Source organism: Scleropages formosus, chromosome 15 (genome assembly GCF_900964775.1).
Source record: "Scleropages formosus chromosome 15, fSclFor1.1, whole genome shotgun sequence".
NCBI lineage: Eukaryota > Metazoa > Chordata > Actinopteri > Osteoglossiformes > Osteoglossidae > Scleropages > Scleropages formosus.
In genome coordinates this window covers 13898878-13919704 of record NC_041820.1, presented here as the reverse complement: position 1 = coordinate 13919704, position 20827 = coordinate 13898878, and the positions used below count along the sequence as shown (strand labels likewise).

The 20827-nt window shown below is 40.4% G+C and overlaps 3 protein-coding genes across 6 annotated transcripts; 2 read left to right on the top strand and 1 right to left on the bottom strand.

The window, feature by feature from the left end:
- Window positions 1–17: 17 nt before the first annotated feature.
- On the top strand, window positions 18–5585 carry nusap1 (nucleolar and spindle associated protein 1). Of its 3 annotated transcripts, XM_018727441.2 has the most exons (12): window positions 18–243; window positions 512–580; window positions 2076–2258; window positions 2457–2586; window positions 3199–3288; window positions 3535–3647; window positions 3794–3841; window positions 4011–4174; window positions 4418–4572; window positions 4998–5114; window positions 5201–5306; window positions 5494–5585. In XM_018727441.2, the coding sequence occupies exons 1-12, from the start codon at window positions 157–159 to the stop codon at window positions 5579–5581; spliced, it is 1350 nt and encodes a 449-aa protein (XP_018582957.1). In that variant the 5' UTR covers window positions 18–156; the 3' UTR covers window positions 5582–5585. The 3 variants fall into 3 exon arrangements, with proteins under 3 accessions (XP_018582957.1, XP_018582958.1, XP_018582959.1); XM_018727442.2 differs by lacking the exon at window positions 3794–3841; XM_018727443.2 differs by lacking the exon at window positions 4998–5114.
- A 195-nt stretch (window positions 5586–5780) lies between these two features.
- ndufaf1 (NADH:ubiquinone oxidoreductase complex assembly factor 1) lies at window positions 5781–8843 on the bottom strand. Of its 2 annotated transcripts, none has more exons than XM_018727448.1 (5): window positions 8740–8843; window positions 7935–8454; window positions 7314–7499; window positions 6210–6284; window positions 5781–5972 (listed from the first exon to the last, which is right to left on the bottom strand). In XM_018727448.1, exons 2-5 carry the CDS (start codon window positions 8436–8438, stop codon window positions 5832–5834), a joined length of 906 nt encoding a protein of 301 aa, XP_018582964.1. In that variant the 5' UTR covers window positions 8439–8454; window positions 8740–8843; the 3' UTR covers window positions 5781–5831. The 2 variants fall into 2 exon arrangements, with proteins under 2 accessions (XP_018582964.1, XP_018582965.1); XM_018727449.1 differs by having other exon boundaries at window positions 7935–8451.
- Window positions 8844–9784: 941 nt separating this feature from the next.
- rtf1 (RTF1 homolog, Paf1/RNA polymerase II complex component) lies at window positions 9785–20474 on the top strand. Its single transcript, XM_018727432.2, has 18 exons — window positions 9785–9960; window positions 12976–13086; window positions 13591–13744; window positions 14267–14471; window positions 15270–15387; window positions 15822–15933; window positions 16213–16354; window positions 16647–16824; window positions 17146–17228; window positions 17325–17412; window positions 17600–17707; window positions 17804–17881; window positions 17967–18088; window positions 18729–18786; window positions 18897–18974; window positions 19140–19238; window positions 19360–19474; window positions 19686–20474. Exons 1-18 carry the CDS (start codon window positions 9877–9879, stop codon window positions 19790–19792), a joined length of 2040 nt encoding a protein of 679 aa, XP_018582948.1. The 5' UTR covers window positions 9785–9876; the 3' UTR covers window positions 19793–20474.
- Window positions 20475–20827: the final 353 nt, after the last annotated feature.

Here is a 20827-nt window from a genome sequence, read left to right as displayed (position 1 = left end):
CATATAGGTGCTGCGAATCAAATGGCTCGGATGTGAAATTTGAAATCTGGGGTGGAGAGCGCCAAGCGCGAGTTTGGTGCTCTGCGAAGTGTTTGACGTGGTTTTGTCATCTTTTGCATTTCGGATTTTAAAATTTATCTTTGCTGCCTAAAAAAAATGAATATGTCGATGGATCTGGATGCAGTGAAGTATACGGATTTGCAGCGACTTGCAAAGGATGTTGGGCTTAAGGCGAATATGAAGGTTCGTTGTTTGAATGAGTGTCGCGGTGCGGGGTCATGCATGATGATGATCATCAGTCATCACTCACTAGCTTGGTGTCTAGGTTTGGCTCATTGTGTCATATATTAGCTTTCAATTCCCATAACCATGCATGCGCAAAGCGATATAAAGCAATGCCATGGCATGATACGCTAAAAACTTGCTAATGAAAAGTTTGGTAACGTATGATCATGGAACTGCGTTATGCGGCAATAGAGACTAACCCCGTCCGTTGATCACCTCCTACCAGGCTGATAAGCTGCTGAAAGCGCTGAAAGAGTTCTACCAACAACAGCAAGAAGAAAACAAGGGAGCAAACGTAAGTCCTGTCTCACTGTCCGGAAACACGGGGACAACAAACATTCCTTCATTCGTTAAGCTTGCGACGTAGAAAATGAGTTCATTCATCGGGAGAAACAAAAGACGATGCAGAGAGTGACGTGATTCTAGACTAAAGACTACAATGTTGAATGTGACATTCCATATGAACCAATGAATCAGTGCATCAGTCAGTATCCACTTGACAACTCAACTGTGTCACATCATGACTGAACATAAACATGTAGACGTTTACACACACATGATCATGCAAAACCAAGTCCGGTCTCTCGCTGTCCGACTCGGAACACTGAAGCGTTACAAACAGACGCACGCACTCTCGCGTGAGTGAGGAAACGGTATTGGAGATAAACAAGTTGTAAAAAATGTTTGTGTTCTCGGAAATTCCTGACACGAGGAGCCAATACACGTAGAGATACAGCTTAACTTTCCACCTGGTGGCAGAACTGTCTGGGGCGGAAGTGACGACACTTCCGTGTGACGCTCTTCTCCGGCACGGGACTCGCCGGAAAGCGCAGTGCGGCGGTGCCCCCATTAAAGGGCTCGTGTCGCGCGTTTCTACATATTTTTGGGACCGAATCTGTTAGCGGTCCGTGCCGAACTGACGTTCCTGGTGGGAATGGGTTCAGTTTTCAGTCACTTTCTTTAAATTCCTCAAATTGTATAGTATCTCGAGTTGAATAAATGTGAAAGGAAACATGATACTGGGACAACTCATCTGGTAGCATAGTAGTGGGTAGAGCTGCTGACCCACAGGTTGCAGGTTCGAGCCCCACCTCCGGCTGTAGTACCCTTGAGTAAGGTACTTAGTCTAAATTACTCCTAAAGTTACGCATCTGCGTAAATAACTAAGTGGCGTAACATGGTTAGTCACTGTGGAGAAAAGCATGAGCTAAATGAATACTGTATGTGTAAAGTCTTACCAGGTGCTTTTGATTATTGCTTAAACTTAAGCAACCTGTAAATAAATTGAGGGATTACTACTAACCCTTTTATTGATTGTGTTGATGTTGCTATTTTCTGGATTCTTAAGAACTCTGGAAGTGCTAATTTGTCAGTTGAATACTAACAACGAGAGGATGTAGAGAAGAGGTATGTATGTTTTATGTTTGTTTTTTATTTTCAGTAATTCTCAGTGAGTTTGTAATGTTAGTTTGGAGTTACAAACAAATAGATTCACAGGCTTATTTTCCTAGATGTATTTGTAGGCTACGAAGTTGTGTGTGGGAAGTACCTGATGGCAGCAATGTCTCCACCACCAGTTTGTTAGCAAATACATGTGTCCCGGCTTTTCTCGGGGTTCCCCTTTCTACAGTCCAACTCTTTGAAACGCGGCACGATCTTCTAGAAAATATGAATTGGTGTGGTTACGATCGGTGCTTCGTTGCCGAGATCTTGTCGTGAGATCTTGTGGCTGCGCTGCGGCGTTTGAGAGTTTGTGGCCTCAATGAATGACCGAACCCTTATTCCTGTAGGCAGATGAAGTCGACCCTGTTAAAGCTGAGCTTCGGGAGGTAAACGCCCGCTCACCGGTTGTTGCGAGCTCTGCGTTTATCACCAAGCGTCGCGGTCGAGGCCAGAAGGCCAAGAGGAAGCAACCAGAAGATGAGGAGGACGGTGCTGAAGCTGAATTTAACACCGCTGAGGACATCGCACAGGTTGCTGCTGTTGGCAACTCTTAAAAGATCAAATTCCTTCATAATATTTAGGGTTATGCTGAAATCACTTTTGTTTAATGGAAGCTGATCTTGAAATTTGATTACTGTATGCTGAGTGAATTAAGATATGGAATAATCAAATGAACGTGAGGCTTGTATGTAAAGCCCTGTGCATGAACTGTCATTTTCCTGTTTCAGTCTGAAGAAAAGATTGAAGAGGGCAGCAATAAGAAGAGAAGGCTGTCTGAAGGGCAGGGATCTGAGTCAGGTACCCAGGAAGAGAAGCACACAAAGTCCACAGAAAAGACTGAAGTAAAAGCTGGAAAAGGTAGGTATATTCCCACATGCCCCTAGACAATAGACAGCTTGGCGTAAACTTTTTCCAGACATCCATAAACAGAATGCGTATGCTTCTATTTTCATTGTCAGTAAAGGTGTCCCATGTGCAGCAGGCATCTTACTGCTTTCTTATTAATGATTAAATTTGGGACGTTCCTAATGTGTATACAATTTTTCCTTTTTAAATAAACAAAAAGACTATACTGTTATAGATCTGTGCTTTCGGATTCTAAACTCAGACCAAGAATCAGTGTATGACTGACTTATTTGAATTCTTGATCTGAACTGAATATAATGCCTCTGAAACCTTACATTTTATTGCATTCATTAAAAATGTGTAGTGATCATATTTTGCAATGTATTATCATAATTATAGAACATTTTCTTACTTTTAGTAACACGTTATGATGTATACACATCATCATTGATGTAACTTGGGGTAACTGGATGTTTTGTGCCTTGCAGTATCAGACACTCCCACCCAGGTGACTCAGCCAAGGTTGATCAGACCCCAGTCTGCATCCAGGTGGCATCACCTTGAACCCGCAGCTCATTTCTCATTAAAATTTAGAATTGATTCAAGCTCATTTTTTGTATACAGAAGCTGGTCGGAAGTCAGTGAAGCCCAGTAAAATTCCGCGCCATGATGGCTTTAGAAAGACAGAAAGCCGACTGAAGCCTACAACACCAAGTAAGATGACACTTGTTCCTCTGGTTATGTATAGTCATGTAACCATTTATTTATGTATTTATTTTTTATTCCTCCTCACACTTTCTAAGGTTTGCCTTTGAAAAGGAGCGGCACAACCCGTGTTTGATAATACCTGTAGAAAACAACTCACTTCCGCAGTATATACAACTTATTTTAGTCTTTAATGTACTACAGGTATAGCTATGATTATTTGTATATTTCAAGAATGAATTACACATTTTTCAGATTTCAAAAAACTCCATGAAGCACACTTTAGCAAGATGGAGTCCATTGATTCATATGTTCAGAGGAAAGCCAAACAGATGGCGGTCTTCAGGAACTCTGTGAAGGAGTTAAAGGTGACTTTATTTTTCTTTTCATAAATTTTACTTAAATTATTTAAGAGTAGGTTTTACAACCTGCTGCAATATCACATTCCTCTTCTAGTCATGTACTGTCTCTTAAAAAGTATGTCAATCTGTTCTACACATTTTTTTCCTTTCAGTTGCTCTCAGAGAAAGCCATTCCCAAATCATTGGATAAAAAACCCATGGTCTGTATATCAAATTGGCTTAAAAATGTTTTTTCCAATATACTGTAAAGAGAAGTTTTTAATTTCCTATGGGGTTTGTCTGTGGAAAAACTAGAATGACACATGCATCCCAAAACAGTGGTATTAACACGGGCAGGTCATGGTACAAACAGTTCTATGTGTTCCCCAGAAGCCAAACGTGAGTCGTGCCTCCCTGTTCAGCCCGGTGGCAAATGGAAAAAGACAGAGTTCTGAGAATCGCAAACTCACTCGATCATCCACCAGCAAACCTGTCCTGAAAGACACCAGTGCCTTCAAACCCACCGTGCTGTCCACATGCAAGATGAACGTCAGGTTCACAACCGTCTTAATTTTCCTCAGCATCTTTTAAACATCAGCACAGACACTTGCCCTATTGAATAGCTCTATGTAATGCCACTTAATGCTTTTTTTTTTTTTTTTTAAATCTTTGAGAAACTCCCCAGTAGGATTAGTGTAACTAGACAGGTTGTCCAAGACATTTCTTCCTAAATTGACCAAAAATGACAAAGATGGACTTCATTGTAGGATATTAACAACTTTGTTTTTCTGTGAAAGGTTTTCTCAGACCACTCAAGATAATGAGCATAAACGCTCCCTGATAAAGACGCCCGCACGTATGTCTCCTCATGTGGCATTAACTTCTACTCCTGGGACTCGACCTAATTCTCAGATCAAGCCTGCAGTCAGTTCCAACAATCTCAGGACACCAGGTACCCAAACACACCGACACCGAATCCTTATATTAAACAGTCAAGTAACAAATTTACCCTTTTTTTTTTTTAACATTTTCTAGAAGATTTTAATCCATATTGTATTCCTTTCTGTTTTGCAATACTTCAGTTTGTAGCAAACTCAAACTGTATTCATGCAACTAGCCAGTAGATGGCAGTAAAACAAACCCAAAGACAGGAATGTGGGGTAGTATTAAACTCACTTCTACATTGTCTACAGCTCATGTGATATTTGAGTGCTGGATTAGAGGAGAGTTAACCAATTCGCTCTATAAACATGAACAACTCTTACAGAATGAGTTCATTTTTAAAATAATTTTTAGTCCTGTTAACTGAAATTGCATACATATGCATGCAGTATTGTCTGTGCTATATAGGACTCCTAAGATGTCTTTTTTTTAAAGGAACATTTGTTTTCAATGGAAATGCCAGTTCTTCTACCACTCCTGGAACTAACAAGAAAAATGCTTTTGATTTGAAGGCTAGTCTTTCTCGACCTCTTACCTATCAACCACACAAGGGTGAGCTGTCTGTATTCTGAGATTAGTTGAGCACCGCTCGTGCTAAGCTTCATACACCTAATTCCTTTTGGACTGTGTTCATTCAGGAAAGCTGAAGCCATTTGGGATGACTCAGGAAAACACCAGCTTAAACAAATCTCAGACCACTCTGTCACAGCAGAAGAACTACAAGCAGCACCAGGTTCAAACAAGGTAAGTTTGCTAACTGACTTGTACGCAAGTCCTTTTACAATATTACTTTAGGTGCAACAAGGCATGCCATTCTTACTTGTTTGACTTGATGGAATCCAAAATCAGGAGCTAAGGCTAAGTGCTACTCCCAGATAGTTGGGGGAATTAAATGACTTGTGCAGACAGATTTTTGTTCTTGTCATTCAAGGGAAGACAGAAGAGTAAAACATAAGGAGGACAGGAAGCAGAAGAAGGAGAAGATGCTCCGTGCAAGACGAGGCCTGGTCATGGCATAAGATCATTTGGGATCTGTTCTTTGTACATAAAAAGTTTGTACAGCTTTTTGTTGCTTTTAGATAAAGAAATGCTTATGTTGAGGGCTCTTTAATTCCATTTAAAAGCTTTGACCATTTAAAAATGTTGTAGAAAATTTTAGGTAGTGTTCCTTTAAACTGAATTGTACCAGTAGTACGTGTGCTTCAGTGTATTTTATTCATCCTGTAACAGACCAGTTTCATTGTTCTTTGCATAGATAGTAATGGTTTCTTAAACCTCAGGGTTCCTTTTGTACATCTCATAGGCAAACTCTTCGGTGTGGGCTCGGTCATTACAAACAGCAATAAAATCAATTTCCAACTGGAAAGGACCGTCAGCTTTGTCACCTAGGGTAAATCCAATTGTGCTCACCTGAGAATAAAAAAAAATATATAATTGACAAGGACAGAACAGCAGGTTGGAATATGCAACATAAATATTGGTGTTCCGTGAATATATGGTAATTATAGTTTGGAAGCTGTAATAATTGAATTGTTATGGAACATCTGATCTCTGTAGTGCACATGTGGCTGATGAGGGATTTTTTTCAGATGCACATTAAAATCCCTCTTGATTTGTTTCCAGTATGAATGAAATATTCCAACTTGCCTTGTCCAGCCATAATGGGTGTTGATTATCTTGTATTCTTCCTCGGCTGGAAAGGAAAAACTTTGAAAATGGAATCTGTAAAACATAATATGTTAATTTTACAAACCTTTTTAAAATCACTGGGTAATGGCAATATGTACTGCATGTTAATTCATGAGTGTAGCCTTAAAATGACTACAATTAGTTTCAGGGCAATACTTTTACTAGAGAACAGTAAAGCTATTGATGTATGATTATGGACTCAGAAATGCCAATGCAGAATACATCCTAGCTGAGTAAATAACTTATATGAGGATAAGTCAAAGTATGTACAGTAACATTCGTAAACAAAATGTTACTGCAGATACTGTGGCTTATTGACCCCGTCTACAAGGGTAATGCAAGCTTGTTACTTGGATATTTAATAAATGTTGTTGTAATCTTACGTAGTGCTAAGTGAAATATCTACATCTCATTGTGGCAAGAGGCATATTCCAAGTGCACATCCTGCAATTTAATTTGTATTGGTAAAAAGTAAGATGCTCATATACTTCATAGTATATCAAGTACACTTCAAAACATTATTTCTCTCTTACAGCAGGTTCAGATTCATGGTCATACAGGGTTTCTGTACAATAAGGTAAAAAACATCTCTACTCAAAAGAAAAGACAAGAGGGGAACAATCCCACTATATGTAATGCAGACATGACAAGAACAAAAGGGTACAAATATTACACTAGTTCAGGACTAGACTTAGGAACACATTTCTAGTAATAGTCTATTTATTCCACAAATAAGGCATAAATAGAGGTACCATTTTATTAACTTTGAGCTATATTAAAACATCTGAAATTATTGAAAATATAGCTCTACAGTCTCAATGAAGATTTTTGATTAATGAATGTACAACGTTCATGAGCTGTAAGTGGAAAGTGAATAACATTTTACTAATACACAACGTTTGTTTTATATAAAACATTAAAAAACATAACATTCAAATTATGTACTCTTAGTACTCTGAAAACATGCAACTGAAAATATTTTTCCATACCTTAATATGCTGACAAAGAAAAGGATGTTTTTGTAATCGTCTATAAGAACTAGCATAAATAAAGACCATGTACCTTGACATCCTGCCAGTATGGGCCGCCCCTTGTGTACAGAAAGTAATTGTACAGGTCATCCTTTTGATGGGAGAAGTAGGTCTCTGCTGCAATATTTATCATCCACGGTCGTCCATCACCACGTAAACGAATGTACAGAGTGTTAAAGGATGACCAGTCGATGTTCTTTTTCCTGTCAAATGAGCTCTAAAACAGAAATGAGTGTTTAGAAAACAATGTATTGCATATATACATACACATACAAAGGTTTTGCAAGCTTATATTTAAACTTTTATTCTTACTCTTTTACAAAAACACACACACAATGTCTGCAACCGCTCGTCCCAAGTGGGATCACAGCACACCAGAGTCCAGCCTGGCAATGCAGGACGCAGGGCCGGAGGGGGAGAGGACACATCGAGGACGGGACTCCAGTCCGCCACAAGGTACCCCAAGCAGGACTCGAACCCCAGACCCACCAGAGAGCAGGTCCCGGCCAAACCCGCTGCGCCACTGCACCGAATTTTTTTTTTTTTTTTTTGAACAAACAGGTGACCAAATATAATCTGAACATAAACATCCTGTCCGTCTTTTTTTTTTTTTTTTTTTTCTTTTGCTCTACAAAGTGTCGAGTATACTGACCAAAAGCTGCCTGGAGCGGAGCGTGCAGTAGCCGCTGTAACATGTCTCCCCATCTCTCGGAGGAGTGGAACACAGGGTGCCGTACAGCATGCAAGCGCTGTCGTTTCTGCCCAGCTTCAAATACGCCTCACTGCGGCCCCCGATTTCTCGGTCTGTGGAGACTAACCACTGTTCCAGGGACTCGGGGCCACGGAATTCCCACTGCACCCTGGTCTGTTCCAGCATGTGCTCTATGAGCGGGCGTCCCTGCGGGCCCACCCACCGCTCCATTGCCTCGTCCTTCAGCAAACCAAAATGCTTCCGGATGCCCTGCACGCCTTTGGCAAAGCTGAACCGAATCTTCTTCCAAGGCGGAGTCCGGTCCTGAGCTTGACCAGGGCGCCTGTACTCCCCATAGAAAGCTGCCTTATTGATGCACACCAAGGGCCTCAAAGTCAGCGAATGTGCACAAATCCACTTCTCATGAACAGTTCTTGTCAGTAATCTTGCCGAAGTCAAAGCCATTGTGTTTTTTCTTCTTCTTTTTTTGAACAGAAAATAAAAATATTGAAAAAAATCTAGTTACAAAAAAGTACAAGTTTAAATTTTACATTAATATTAATAACAAATATTTTATACATAGACTTCCTAAGAATCACCTGACTGAAGATACGTGTAGTTGTCTACATTATTATCATTTACACAGTTCACGCAACACTCACTCATGGATTATGAGGCTAATACTAATAAATGGCCATTACAGAAGCTCGGTAAACAATGCATTTAGTCAGTACATTACCGTTCGACAACGATAAAAGAACAGTACCTTCTGTTGGAGTGAAATGTAACGCTTAGAAGCGCAACTACACAAGACGTACAGGCTGCAGTGCAGCACCGCTCCACCAGTATTTCCACCACGGCTGTCACCGTCCAGCAGGGTCCGCTGGTTAAAAGTTTCCCCCGGAAACGGGTGAAACAATCATTTAGTTCCCAGATACTACCTTGTAACTGCTGCTCAGGTTATATTAGCAGCTACGGAAAGCGTTTATCTGAGATTTTTGCCAAGAAAGGAGGATCCAGCAGTTACTACATATAAGGGTTCATATACATTTTCCAACAATGACATTGATAGTTTGAACCATTAGTTCAGTAACGAGATACATGTAAAGTGTTCTGTGTGTTTATTAAAAAAAGACTATTATGACATATGAAGGTCAGACCACGTTTAGGAGTTGTTCTTGCAGCAATCCAGATAATTCCAAGGGGTTTACACAGGGCTCTTTTTTAACCATTGTATTAAAATACAGAGAAGTCATCAGTTTATCAGAGACCAGCGTGAGAAATTTGAATACAATGTAGAACAGAATAAGAAAACGGTTCTAGGGCACTTCATTATTATTACTCAGTAAGAGGATGGTGATGACGATTATTATTATTATTATTATTATTATTGTGTTCATGGCATGCCGATTTGGAAAAAATAAGTGTAAATGTAGATCTTCTACAATGTTAAACTACTAATTATACTTACTTTAACCATATAATTATTATATACGGCTGAATATCTTTTACTCGAGCAATTCCTACTACCCATCATCAAGGTCGCCTGACAATTTCGATTGACCTGGGGCATCGTCTTTATACTCTGGGCTGAGTGGTGCACATTACTGAAATACGTACATCGCTGCAATCTGAGCGAGACGATGTCCGAATATCCGGACAGTGGCGCACAGAATAACGCAAGGCTGCGCCTGTCTCTGCGGCTCCACTACAATAGGTGGCGTGTTGCTATTCGTTTGTTTACGCGCCTTTTATTTCACCATAGAGGAAAAATATCCGCGAGAGAATGTCGTCATATCCGCGCATGCTCGGTGAGCCCGCAGCGCCTTTGTGTGGAGGACTGCGGGTATAGTGCCGTTTCGTCTGTGCTAGCCAAACGCACTTAGCGCGCGGACAGGTAATCATGGTGAACGTAAAGAAGCGGAAAGGACGGGTCGTTATTGACTCAGACTCCGAGGACAGCGCCAGCGACGATAATTTAGATCAGGTAAGGGTTCGCGGGCTCCTATTTTTACGTGATGAGGTTCCGATGCGGCTGGACCGCGGTGTGGCGAAAAGAAGGCTGCTTTGTGAGTTGAGTGGGAAAACAGGGCGCCGCGCGCGGGCCTGCCTGTTTTGCCTCGAGCCGGGCGAGCTGCTCCTGCGCCGCGCGCTCCGGGCAACGAACCGGGCGGGCGCGGATTACGAGGCTACGTTCGCAACCTTGTTTTCATGACCGCATAACTGCTGCGTTCCGTTGTGTTTTAGAAATAATTTACAGCAGCATGCAATGCATGCAAACACAAACAGCGCCATTGCCATTGCTGCTGCTAGGTTCCACATTGCAGTGCGGTGTTTACTACCTGCTGCTAGTAGTTGTGGGCCGTGTGTAATAGCAGGCAGCTAGTCACAGTCACTGGCCCGCTGTTTGTTTACTACTTCTACTTGCTTGTTGGTTTCCAGCAGTAGGTTATGATGCGGTGTTTACGACGAGCAGCTGGACTAAAGCAGGACACGGCGCGGCCGAGTGTTTACATATTTCTAATTCTAGTCAGTCAGTGTTTGTCGCCTGTCCGTGTGTGACAGCACTGTTCACTACTGGCGCTTAGCCCTGTGTGTGTGTGTGTGTGTGTGTGTGTGTGTGTGGGGCACGTGGCTTAAGGATCGCGTTCACTAGTAGTTGTTTTATGAGCAGCACGTGAAACTGGAGCACTGAGCTGCTGCTGGCCTGTCTGTCACTGACACTAGCTCTGATCTTTATCTTTTCCTACCCCAGGCAGCTTTTTTTTTTTTTTTTTTTTTCTTCGACAGCATATCTGTGTTTATGTTTATTTCTAGCATTGCTGACAAGCGTCTTACATTAGGACAGTTTGACATCATGCTTTAGCTCGTTACTTTGCTTCCCATCAAGCATTTTTAATAGACTGCAAGAAAGGCCGGGTTCTGTGTGCGTCTCAGCGCAGTCACTCGCACATTCATTGATCGAGTTTCGCGTTTCACTGATTGAATCTCCAGAATTTGAACATTTTAAATTTATTTATTTAGCAGATGCTTTTCTCCAAAGCGACATACATCTCAGAGGACAATGCAAAAAAAAAAAAAAAAAGTAAAGCACATCAGAAGGGGAGACTCGGATGCACACACGTGCGATCTGTTGTCACTGTGTGACATTGTGATCATTGTGCAGAGCTTTTAATAAGCTCTATGTTTCAAAGGAATGGCTGGTAGCGTAGCGGTTAGAGCGACTGCCTTTGGACCCAAGGGTCACAGGTTCGAGCCTCACCTCCTGCTGTAGTACCCTTGAGCAAGGTACTTACCCTGAAATCCTGCTCCAGTAAAAATTGCAATTATGGTAAAATTGTAACTCGCTTTGGAGAAAAGCATCAGCTAAATGAATAAATGTCAATGTTTAAAGAGAAACATTAGAATATGAAGAAATTGACATGGTGAATGCAGAGTGGAGCTTGTAGTGGGTCATGTGATGAATCCACAGTGGAGAATCCAGCTAGGGATGCAGTGGTGGATGTACGACGGGGAATCTGGTGGGGGATGCAGTGGTGATGATGGTGGTGGTGGAAGGATGGCACAGGATGCGTGTATTTTGAGTATAGAAGACAAGGGCTGGTGTGTGTCTCACGTGTGAGGAGTTCAACTTGTTTTGTTTGCGTGTTCTTTGCTCTGGTATTTTCCGCTTAAGTCTAAATGAGTGCTATAAAGAATATTACTGCATTATTATTTCCAGCTTTCTGTGAACTCTAGTTTTATAGTTTCAAACTTTTGTTGAATTTTGTTCTTTTTTAATGAATATAGAAATTTGAAAAACTTTATTTCACACGAGCATAGGCAGATAACTATACGATCAAATCAGTGCAGCCAGTTACCTATATATTTTTTTGTATACTTAAATTTGACATGTAAACATAGTTGCTTAAGCCCCACATCACTTCAAAAAGCTGACATTTCCGTCCCAGAGTACACCAGGTAAAGGCCAAAGCCCAAAAGACTGAATTAATGCTTTGTCCAGTTATAACAATTTTTGTACAAATAACTATTATTTCAGAAATTACTGAACACATTTTGAATTGATTCAGATACATCAAATTGATATATTTGAATGATAGTGTAATAGCTGTCAGCTATTAGAAGTTTGAAGTCTTGCATAGATACTCTTAACCTGCACAGAAGTAACAGGGGTCCATGTGAAACTCTTGAACTTTAAGTAACGTGGGAATTGGACACACTGAATCAGGTTGAAAATTTAAGAGTGATTCAGAAGTCATTTTCAGGTGCTATCAAGGATGTTTGGATTGCACTGATTTAAAGAAAAATTGTAGTAATGCTTCTTATTTAGTCAAAGGGCAACAGGTAGCGTAATGACATAGACTTGTAATCTGAAATTTGCTGGTTCACTCTCTTATCCTTACTGCTACTCTAATTCTTCTGAGCAAGTTGTTTATCCGGATTTACTCTAGTAAAAATGTTGGCTGTAGAAATTTGTCCAGTTCCATAAATTGCCTTGAATAAAAATGCCAGTGTGAACTAAATAAATTAAATCAGAATTGAGAAAAGGAACCTAATAAAGCAAATTGCTCACAGACTTAATCAAATAGCATTTTTTGCTGGGCAAGAGTACCTGAAGTGGTGGTTTTCAGTCTCTCACATTTGCCTGCTTTGGAATTGCACATTTCTGCTGTATGTGCTGAACATATATTCATTCAAGGTGAATTTGATCTACTGTATGTTTTTTTTTCTTTTTTAGAAACTGAGTGGACATTTATTAGGACAAGGTGTTAATAGTTCAGAACAGTAATAGAAGTACTATAGTTGAATGCTTTGTACAATGAACACAATCTCAGGTTATCTCAAACAGTGGGTATGGGCCTATTCTGAACTTCAGTTGAATCCATCATTTTGACCTCCAGCCAAGTGTCTTGCTCTGAGTTGTAAACAGTTTCCTTGTATTGGACTTTTTTAATTTGGTACAGTTTTTGGACCAAAGCCATTCCATTCTTGTGTCTTTCAGGAGTTGTTGTCTTTGGCCAAGCGGAAGAGGGTGGATTCAGATGAGCAGGAAGAACCAGCCAGCAAGCCGACAGCCTCTACAGACTCGGAGACGTCTGACAGTGATGACGAGGTATTGGAATAATCAAACTTATCATAGTGTGATTACAATGCTTTGGTTACTGTGCTGTGCTGGCCTGTTTTGCCCTCCGTTCTTTGGTCCTATTGGCTATCATCATTGACAAGGTTTTCCAGGTGGTTATACAATTTCCAGATGAAATGGCCGACTTTCTGTGGAAAATACCTTAGTGGTGCAGGATTTTGAGTATAAAGTATACTTGGTATACTTTGAGTATAAAGTGGAGGGGCACTGCACAAAAACCTCAGCTTTAAAGCTTGTGTTGATCTAAGAGATATCATATGGAAGAAACGGAAAGTTCTAATTTAAACAAACTAATGAATATTTTAGCTTGTGCAACCTTATTTAAATCTGAGGGGAAGATGAAAAAGTTGACAAAAGACCGACTGTGAGATGTGTAAAATGTACAACTCTTGCACAAAGGGTCTGAAATTCCTTTTCCTGAAATGGCAAATTGCTTGCATTAGGAAATCTGTTCTTTGCTGTTTATTTGCTCAGTGGACTGTGGGTGGCACCAAGGCTAAGAAGAAAGTAAAGCCTGGCAAAGGGAGTGGTGAGAAGAAGGGTACTGCAAAAAAGCGCACAAACAAGGCTGCTTCCTCTGGAAGTTCAGATGGAGGCAGCTCTGCTGAGAGCTCTGCCCCAGAGGAAGGTGGGTTGAGGATGAGGAAGGATGGCATGAAGGCATGAGCCTGTTTGCTTTTTCTATGAACCCCTTCTTTGCTAGCATAGCTTAGCATAGTCACATAGATTGTCAGCGGGTAGCATAGCGGTTAAAGTCAATGCCTTGTACTGAAGACTGAAGTCAAGTTCCACCTGCTACTGTTGTACCCTTGAGTATGGTACTCAACCTGAGTTGCTCCCATGAACTATGCAGCATTGCATAAATTAGTAACTTGCTGTAAGTAGGTTAATATTATAAATTGCTTTGTAGAAAATAATCAGCTAAATTAATAAATTTTACAAAGTCCCGTTAAGGGCCCTACTCCTTTATCTATGATATTTAACCTGGATCGCTCTGGTTAAATAATCCAGCTACATACATGGATTTACTTGTCAATTGCTAAGTATAACCTATGAAGTAAAGTAAATATAATAAGAGGCAACATCACATCTGTCTCTTAACAGTGTGAGTTTATATGTCTTTATCCATGCCCGTTGTTTGACCTGCTAGGTGAGGTCTCTGATTCGGAGAGCAATAGCTCGTCCTCCAGCTCCGACTCCGACTCTTCCTCCGAGGATGATGTTTTTCGTGATGGTTATGATGACGACCTGATGGGGGATGAGGAGGACCGGGCACGGCTGGAGCAGATGACAGAGAAAGAGAGGGAACAGGAGCTCTTCAACAGAATTGAGAAGAGGGAGGTCCTGAAAAGGAGGTGAATGCCAAGTTTTTGTTTTTCAGGCAAAGATTCTTATCTAGAGTTTAGAAACCATTTTCCAAAGGGTCTGACAGTGGCTATTTTTTTACTCACTGTTATGGGTCTCTTACTGATTGGTCGGTGTTAGTGAAAACTTTAATTGGTCTTGAACACTACAGATTGCGTTACTTCATTTAGCAGACACTTTTGTCCAAAGTGACTTCCAGTGAACACTATAGTGTTATCAGCCCACACCTTATTCACCCAAGGTGACTTAGACTGTTACATATGCTACTTACATTGAGTTACTCATCCATACAACACTGAAACACTTCCTGTGCCACTCTAACACTATCGCTGACTTAAGTCACCAGTTCACCTGAACAGCATGTCTTTGGACTGTGGGAGGAAACCGGAGCACTCAGAGAAAACCCTTTTAGACACGGGGAGAGCATGCAAACTCCACACAGACTAAGCGGGTATTGAACTCACGTCCTCTTACACCAACCAGGCGCTTTGAGACAGCAGTGGTACTTGCTGTGCCCCTGTGCTGCCGATTTCAATATACCTACATTCAGACCTGTAAATCCACCATTTCACCAAGGGCATGTCTTTTGGGGAAACAGGCAGATAGACATACTTGCAGAACTTTTACAAACATCATTCCAAGTCTATGTTATGATCCCATGGATTGGCATTAAAATACAACATATTCCACTGAATATTTTATACTGGAAATCGAGAATCATTTCACCAAGCATGCTGGCTTCAGGTAATTCTTGGTCATTTTTATCAGTTGTCTGATTACCTTGCCAGGTTTGAGATTAAAAAGAAGCTGAAGACAGCTAAAAAGAAGGAAAAAGAGGAGAAGAAGAAGAAACAAGAGGAAGAGCAGGAGAAGAGAAAGCAGTCTCAGGTTCAGGACACACAGGTGGTAAGTTTTGAGGGGACTGTACATAGCCTGTGCTATACTGAACGATGCTGCTAAAATTATGGTAGTTGTTCAAAAAGCAACCTGATGCTTAAGCTGTAATTACGTGTCTTCCAGATATTTGCGTAGTTATTGCTGCTATACACAGATTGAATCGGGTCCAACACTTGGCAGTGTAAGCCAGGAATGAATAAATACCACTAATAATAGTAAACTGCATTTGCTTGGCTGGGTCATCTCACATCTTTAAGTTTATAATTTACTCAAACATGAATTCCAGACTTTAAGGTGAGCTCTAAGAATTGTACAAAAATCTGCTATTGATTATTGTGACGTACCGCTAAACCTGTCAGAGTCAAATGTAGCTCAGCAGCTGAGGCCTTTGTCTTGTTTGCACAGCACTCCTGCCACTACACTTTTTACAAATTCCCTTTCAGGTCATGTCTCACAACAAAGAGAGGCGGTCCAAACGAGATGAAAAGCTGGACAAGAAGTCCCAGGCAATGGAGGAACTCAAGGCAGAGCGAGAAAAAAAGAAAAACAGAACAGGTACATGGGCCACACTTTGAGTTTTGCCCTCTGCTCAAAACAAAGATGCAGGCAACTCATTGGGTCCCATTTGTCTGTTGACTCATGTAGGGTGCTATTGGTGATAGGCTGAGTGCCGTTAGATATTGTAACATTAGGTAATTAGAAGATAGTTGAGTATGGGTGGCCGTGTTAAAATCAAAGAAGGTTTTGTAGAGAGTGGAAGGGAATGGTGTGCTGTACTGGTGAATAAATGTGGCTCTTACCCATACACCAAATGGTATTTTTTGTATGATTCAGCGGAGCTTCTGGCAAAGCGTCAACCCCTCAAGACTAGTGAAGTGTACTCTGATGATGAGGAGGAAGAGGAGGAAGATGACGACAAATCCTCTGTCAAGAGCGACCACAGCTCTCGGTCCTCATCTTCTGGGGAACAGGAGGAGTAGGTGTCACAGCTGTGTGCCAGGGGTTTGTTTTTTGAGTTTACACACAGTTTATATCAGCTGCTTATTTTGGTAAATTTCCAAAGGTTAACATAACAGTGCAGGACGGGCCTTGCTGTTAAACCACTACTTTTTTTTTTTATACTCAGCATTACGTGATTTGCTCCAGTTAAATATTGGTCTGTATGAATGGGTAGTATTTTTTGTTGGAATGTGTAAAATAACCAGGCTCGTAAGAGTAATTGTTAATCAGATTATTAATTTGAATTCCCTTTTTGTGTTGTCGTGAAGTAAGCAGCCAACCCCTCCGAAGTCACAGCCTGTCTCCCTGCCCGAGGAGTTGAATCGAATTCGACTGTCCAGGCACAAGTTGGAGCGATGGTGCCATATGCCATTTTTCGCCAAGACTGTGACGGGTTGCTTTGTGCGCATTGGGATTGGCAACAGCAGTAGCAAGCCTGTCTACAGAGTAAGGATACCAGGGTTTAGCATAAAACATGTTCAGTGCTCGTAACACTGTAATGCCTGATGGAAAAATCAGTGGCATGTTGTTTTTTAGGCAGGTATCAGATGTCCAGTTCTGTCAGTCAGTTTAATTAATGGATCCAAAGTTCATCCGCTAACATTGTTTTTTTTTTTTTTTTTTTTTTTACACGGGTGTACCGTTAAAATGGCTTCTTAGCCTCCAAGTGCTGCAACAATCGTAAAAAAACAGCATTAAATAACTGCACATTTTTAACCAGTGCACAAAGCAATATATTTGACACTATTGACTACTTTTTTTAACAAGGTTGCTGAAATCGTTGATGTTGTTGAAACGGCAAAAGTCTATCAGCTGGGGTCTACCAGAACGAACAAAGGCTTGCAGCTGCGGTAAGTGAGCGTTTCTTTTTTTTGTTTTGTTTTGTTTTAAATTACGTTCTACCTTCCTCTCCAGAAACTTGACATGTCGTCTTCACTTTTCCACAGACATGGGAGTGACACACGAGTGTTCAGGCTGGAGTTTGTCTCTAACCAGGAATTCACAGACAATGAGTTCATGAAATGGAAAGAGGCTGTGAGTTGTGGAGTTTGGAATCATTTTTAAGGGATGAACAATGATAAAGAGACTGGGGATTCCATGTAATGAAGTTTTAAGAATTGCTTTAAATGCTATGGTTGTTCTACATTTAATGTATTTTTGTGTCTCCTTTCTGTTGCTGTTGACAAATTTTAAAAAAGATGTCTTGCTTCACTTTGCACAGATGATTGTTGCGGGAATGCAAATTCCAACTTTAGATGAAATCACCAAAAAGGAGCAAGCCATCAAAGAAGCTCTCAACTACAAATTCAATGACAAAGACATAGAGGATGTAAGCATATACAGTACTGTTTATGAGGATATTGCAGTGAATGCAATGTGTTAATTTTTTCTTGCATAAACCAACTTAATCTGACTTGGGTTACAGATAGTAAAAGAAAAGGACCGGTTCCGAAAGGCCCCTCCAAACTATGCCATGAAAAAAACTCAGCTTCTCAAAGAGAAGGTATTAATACAAGAAATTCTTTGTATAGTTTTTTTTATAAAGTTGTCATATGTACATATTTGATTCCTGCTGTGTGTTTCTCCAGGCCATGGCTGAGGAGTCTGGAGATGGGGAGAGGGTCAAGCAGATACAGGACCAGCTCAATGAATTGGAGGAACGAGCAGAGGCTCTGGATCGACAAAGGACCAAGAACATCTCTGCTATCAGGTGAGTCAGTGATCCCTGCTTAGTGTCACCTGGAACCTTTTAAACTGCTATATTAAAGGATTATCTTTCAGATGTGACTGCTGGCTTGAGTGAATCAGGGCTGTCTGTATAAGCAGCAGTCTTGTGTGAACTCATCCATAGCTGTCCATTCTGTATGTTTTGAATGCATGCACATTGCACGGTAAACAAAGTGCATATGATCTGTAGCTTTATGAAATGCTGTAATTGTCAAACTAGTAATTTTATTGTAGTGAGAGATGATTGACAGTAACAATTTTTGAAAATTGAAAACAAAATTAACACTCAAAATATTGAAAGCTCAAGGCACAATTATTGTGCTGCACTTATTTGAATGTGAGAAAAAAATACTTGTATTTACCTAGCAAGCAGCTTAAATTGACCAAATGTACCTATCTTAGCAACATTTGCATGTTGGCCTTTAGTGCATCACTGACAAACACTATCACTGCAGTAGTGTTGGGAAGTAGTTTTTTTTTTATTATTATTATAAAAATCTCCATTTTCACAAAGCCGAGACTTCAGTTTAAAAAAGGTAACTGATAAGATCTAAAACTAGACTCTTTATTTTGTACTATCTTTGCACTACTATATGACCAGTCCTCCACCTTTCCTCTTCTAGCTATATTAATCAAAGGAATCGGAGTTGGAATATCGTAGAATCTGAGAAAGCCCTAGTTGTAAGTTGGCACTTTCCTGTCTGATATTCATCTATACTCAATTTTTAAGTGCTTAAAAAGCAAAACTACTAAGTTTTAGTAAGAAAACTGAGGTACTGTTTTCTATTCAGGCGGAGGGGCAGAACTCCAAGAACCAACAGATGGATCCCTTTACCCGACGACAGTGCAAGCCAACCATGGTGTCCAATGTAAGGTTTCAACGTTTGGTTTTTATGATGTGCCTTATTTTCAAAATTCAAACTTCAGAATTGTTGCTGATTTTATTTTGTATGTTTTGCAATTACTGTGATTACAACATTTGAGATCTGATTATGGGATTTTTGTCCATCTTTTCTATCTTTTAACCTTCACAGGCTAGAGACCCTTCAGTCCATGCTGCTATCCTTGCTCACCTGAATCAGAAATACGGCTCAGGTTCAGGGCAGGACAATGTTCTTGATAAGAATAAACAGGTAAAAGCACAGTTCCAAAAGTTATATTAAGTGTACATCAATAAGGAAAATGTGGAATGGATCTTCAAATATAAATATTGTATTCATATTAATTGCTCCCGTGTCATCTTTGTGTTCACAGGGGCAGCCCAGTCAGAAAGACAAAGATGTCACCAAAACAACTAGTGACCTGTCAGAGGATCTTTTCAAAGTTCATGATTTTGATGTCAAAATTGACCTTCAAGTTCCTAATGCAGGTTAGTTTAAATACTTTACATCAGTGTGTCTGTAGTGAAATAAGCTGGCAGCTGTGGTTAGATGCACTTGCCTCAAATTTTAGATCATTTTATCCAAAAATAATGTTCATCAAGTTACTTTGTAAAGATTCAGACAATGCTATGGAAAATTCTTTATTAGCTCCTTCATCATGTCAAACATAAATGCTTCTGCTTTTGCACTGAAATTTAGAAGCGAAGTCTCTGTCTGTGAGTTCAAACGCTCTGCCTGTGAAGGATGGTGCCCCTCGACGATCACTCAACCTGGAGGACTACAAGAAGAGACGAGGCCTGATCTGAGTACAGCCCACCACCGGTTCTCCGTGCATGTGTTAGTCCGTCAGTAATGCAGGGGCCTGAGGTTTCGCCCTACCCTGGGGTGTGTTTGTGTGCGCGTGTGTGTGCACGCGTGTGTGTGTGCGCACGCGTGCCTGTGTGTAAGGTTTAAGAGTGTGTACAAGAACATGTGGCCCCCTCCAAAACCGACAGGAAGGAATTAATAGAAAACTACTTTTTTTTGTAAAAGATTGCTTTTTAAGAAAAAGTTGTCTAGTCCATTATTTGCGTTTATGTGCAGAATTGTACTTGGAATTGTGTTTTTTGTTATTCCTTTTTGTCATATACATATATACATATATATATATATTTCCCTGCTGGCTCCTCACAGTTTCATGGTTGTCTTTATTCTTATTCTTTTCTTTTTTTGAAAAGGACATTGCTCTGGATTATCTGGAAGGACTTTTTAATCTAGATTGTTTGGAGTACAGTACATAGAAACTTTGAAGAGATTACTAACACAAATAAAGAATGGTGATCAGATGAGATCATTTGCATTTACAACTTTTGTGACTGCTAGCATACAACTGCAGAAAGAGCGGGATACCCCTGCTACATTCTACCAACCATCAGTAGTTCTCTTTCAAAATGGAGGGAAGAGAAAAGTAACTTTTTCTTCATGGATTAAACAAAGAAAAAACACAAGGACAATAAAATTTAATCCAAAACAACTTGAAAAAATGTGTTCATTTCCATGGAAATTTTTCATGTTGTTTTAAAGTGTACCAAGGATTACCTTTTTAAATTTCCTGATCCTTCAACTTCCATTTTGTTCCCATTTTGTGTACCTGAGAACAGACTGTGTGATAATGAATGTGTCCTTAGTAAATTCTTGTATTGATGTGGCATGCCCTGTAAATATGCAATTTGGAGTGGGTGCTGCACAATAAAGAGGCACTGTTTCATATGTGCTGTGATTGGCGTCGTCAGTTCTTTGTGCCCTGTATTGCAGATCCACATCTTTCAGTACAAATATTGTCATTTAGCTGATGCGTTTCT

Bases quoted from the DNA above. Each gene is read 5' to 3' on its own strand.
- nusap1 (XM_018727441.2), top strand. From the start codon at position 157: ATGAATATGTCGATGGATCTGGATGCAGTGAAGTATACGGATTTGCAG. The intron at 244-511 runs GTTCGTTGTTTG...ACCTCCTACCAG, and splicing joins GGCTTAAGGCGAATATGAAG to GCTGATAAGCTGCTGAAAGC. The intron at 4,573-4,997 runs GTACCCAAACAC...TTTTTTTTAAAG, and splicing joins CAACAATCTCAGGACACCAG to GAACATTTGTTTTCAATGGA.
- ndufaf1 (XM_018727448.1), bottom strand. From the start codon at position 8,438: ATGGCTTTGACTTCGGCAAGATTACTGACAAGAACTGTTCATGAGAAG. The intron at 7,500-7,934 runs GTCAGTATACTC...TTTCTGTTTTAG, and splicing joins TCCGCTCCAGGCAGCTTTTG to AGCTCATTTGACAGGAAAAA. The intron at 5,973-6,209 runs GCAAGTTGGAAT...TTTTATTCTCAG, and splicing joins ACCCATTATGGCTGGACAAG to GTGAGCACAATTGGATTTAC.
- rtf1 (XM_018727432.2), top strand. From the start codon at position 9,877: ATGGTGAACGTAAAGAAGCGGAAAGGACGGGTCGTTATTGACTCAGAC. The intron at 9,961-12,975 runs GTAAGGGTTCGC...TGTGTCTTTCAG, and splicing joins GCGACGATAATTTAGATCAG to GAGTTGTTGTCTTTGGCCAA. The intron at 18,089-18,728 runs GTGAGTCAGTGA...TTCCTCTTCTAG, and splicing joins AAGAACATCTCTGCTATCAG to CTATATTAATCAAAGGAATC.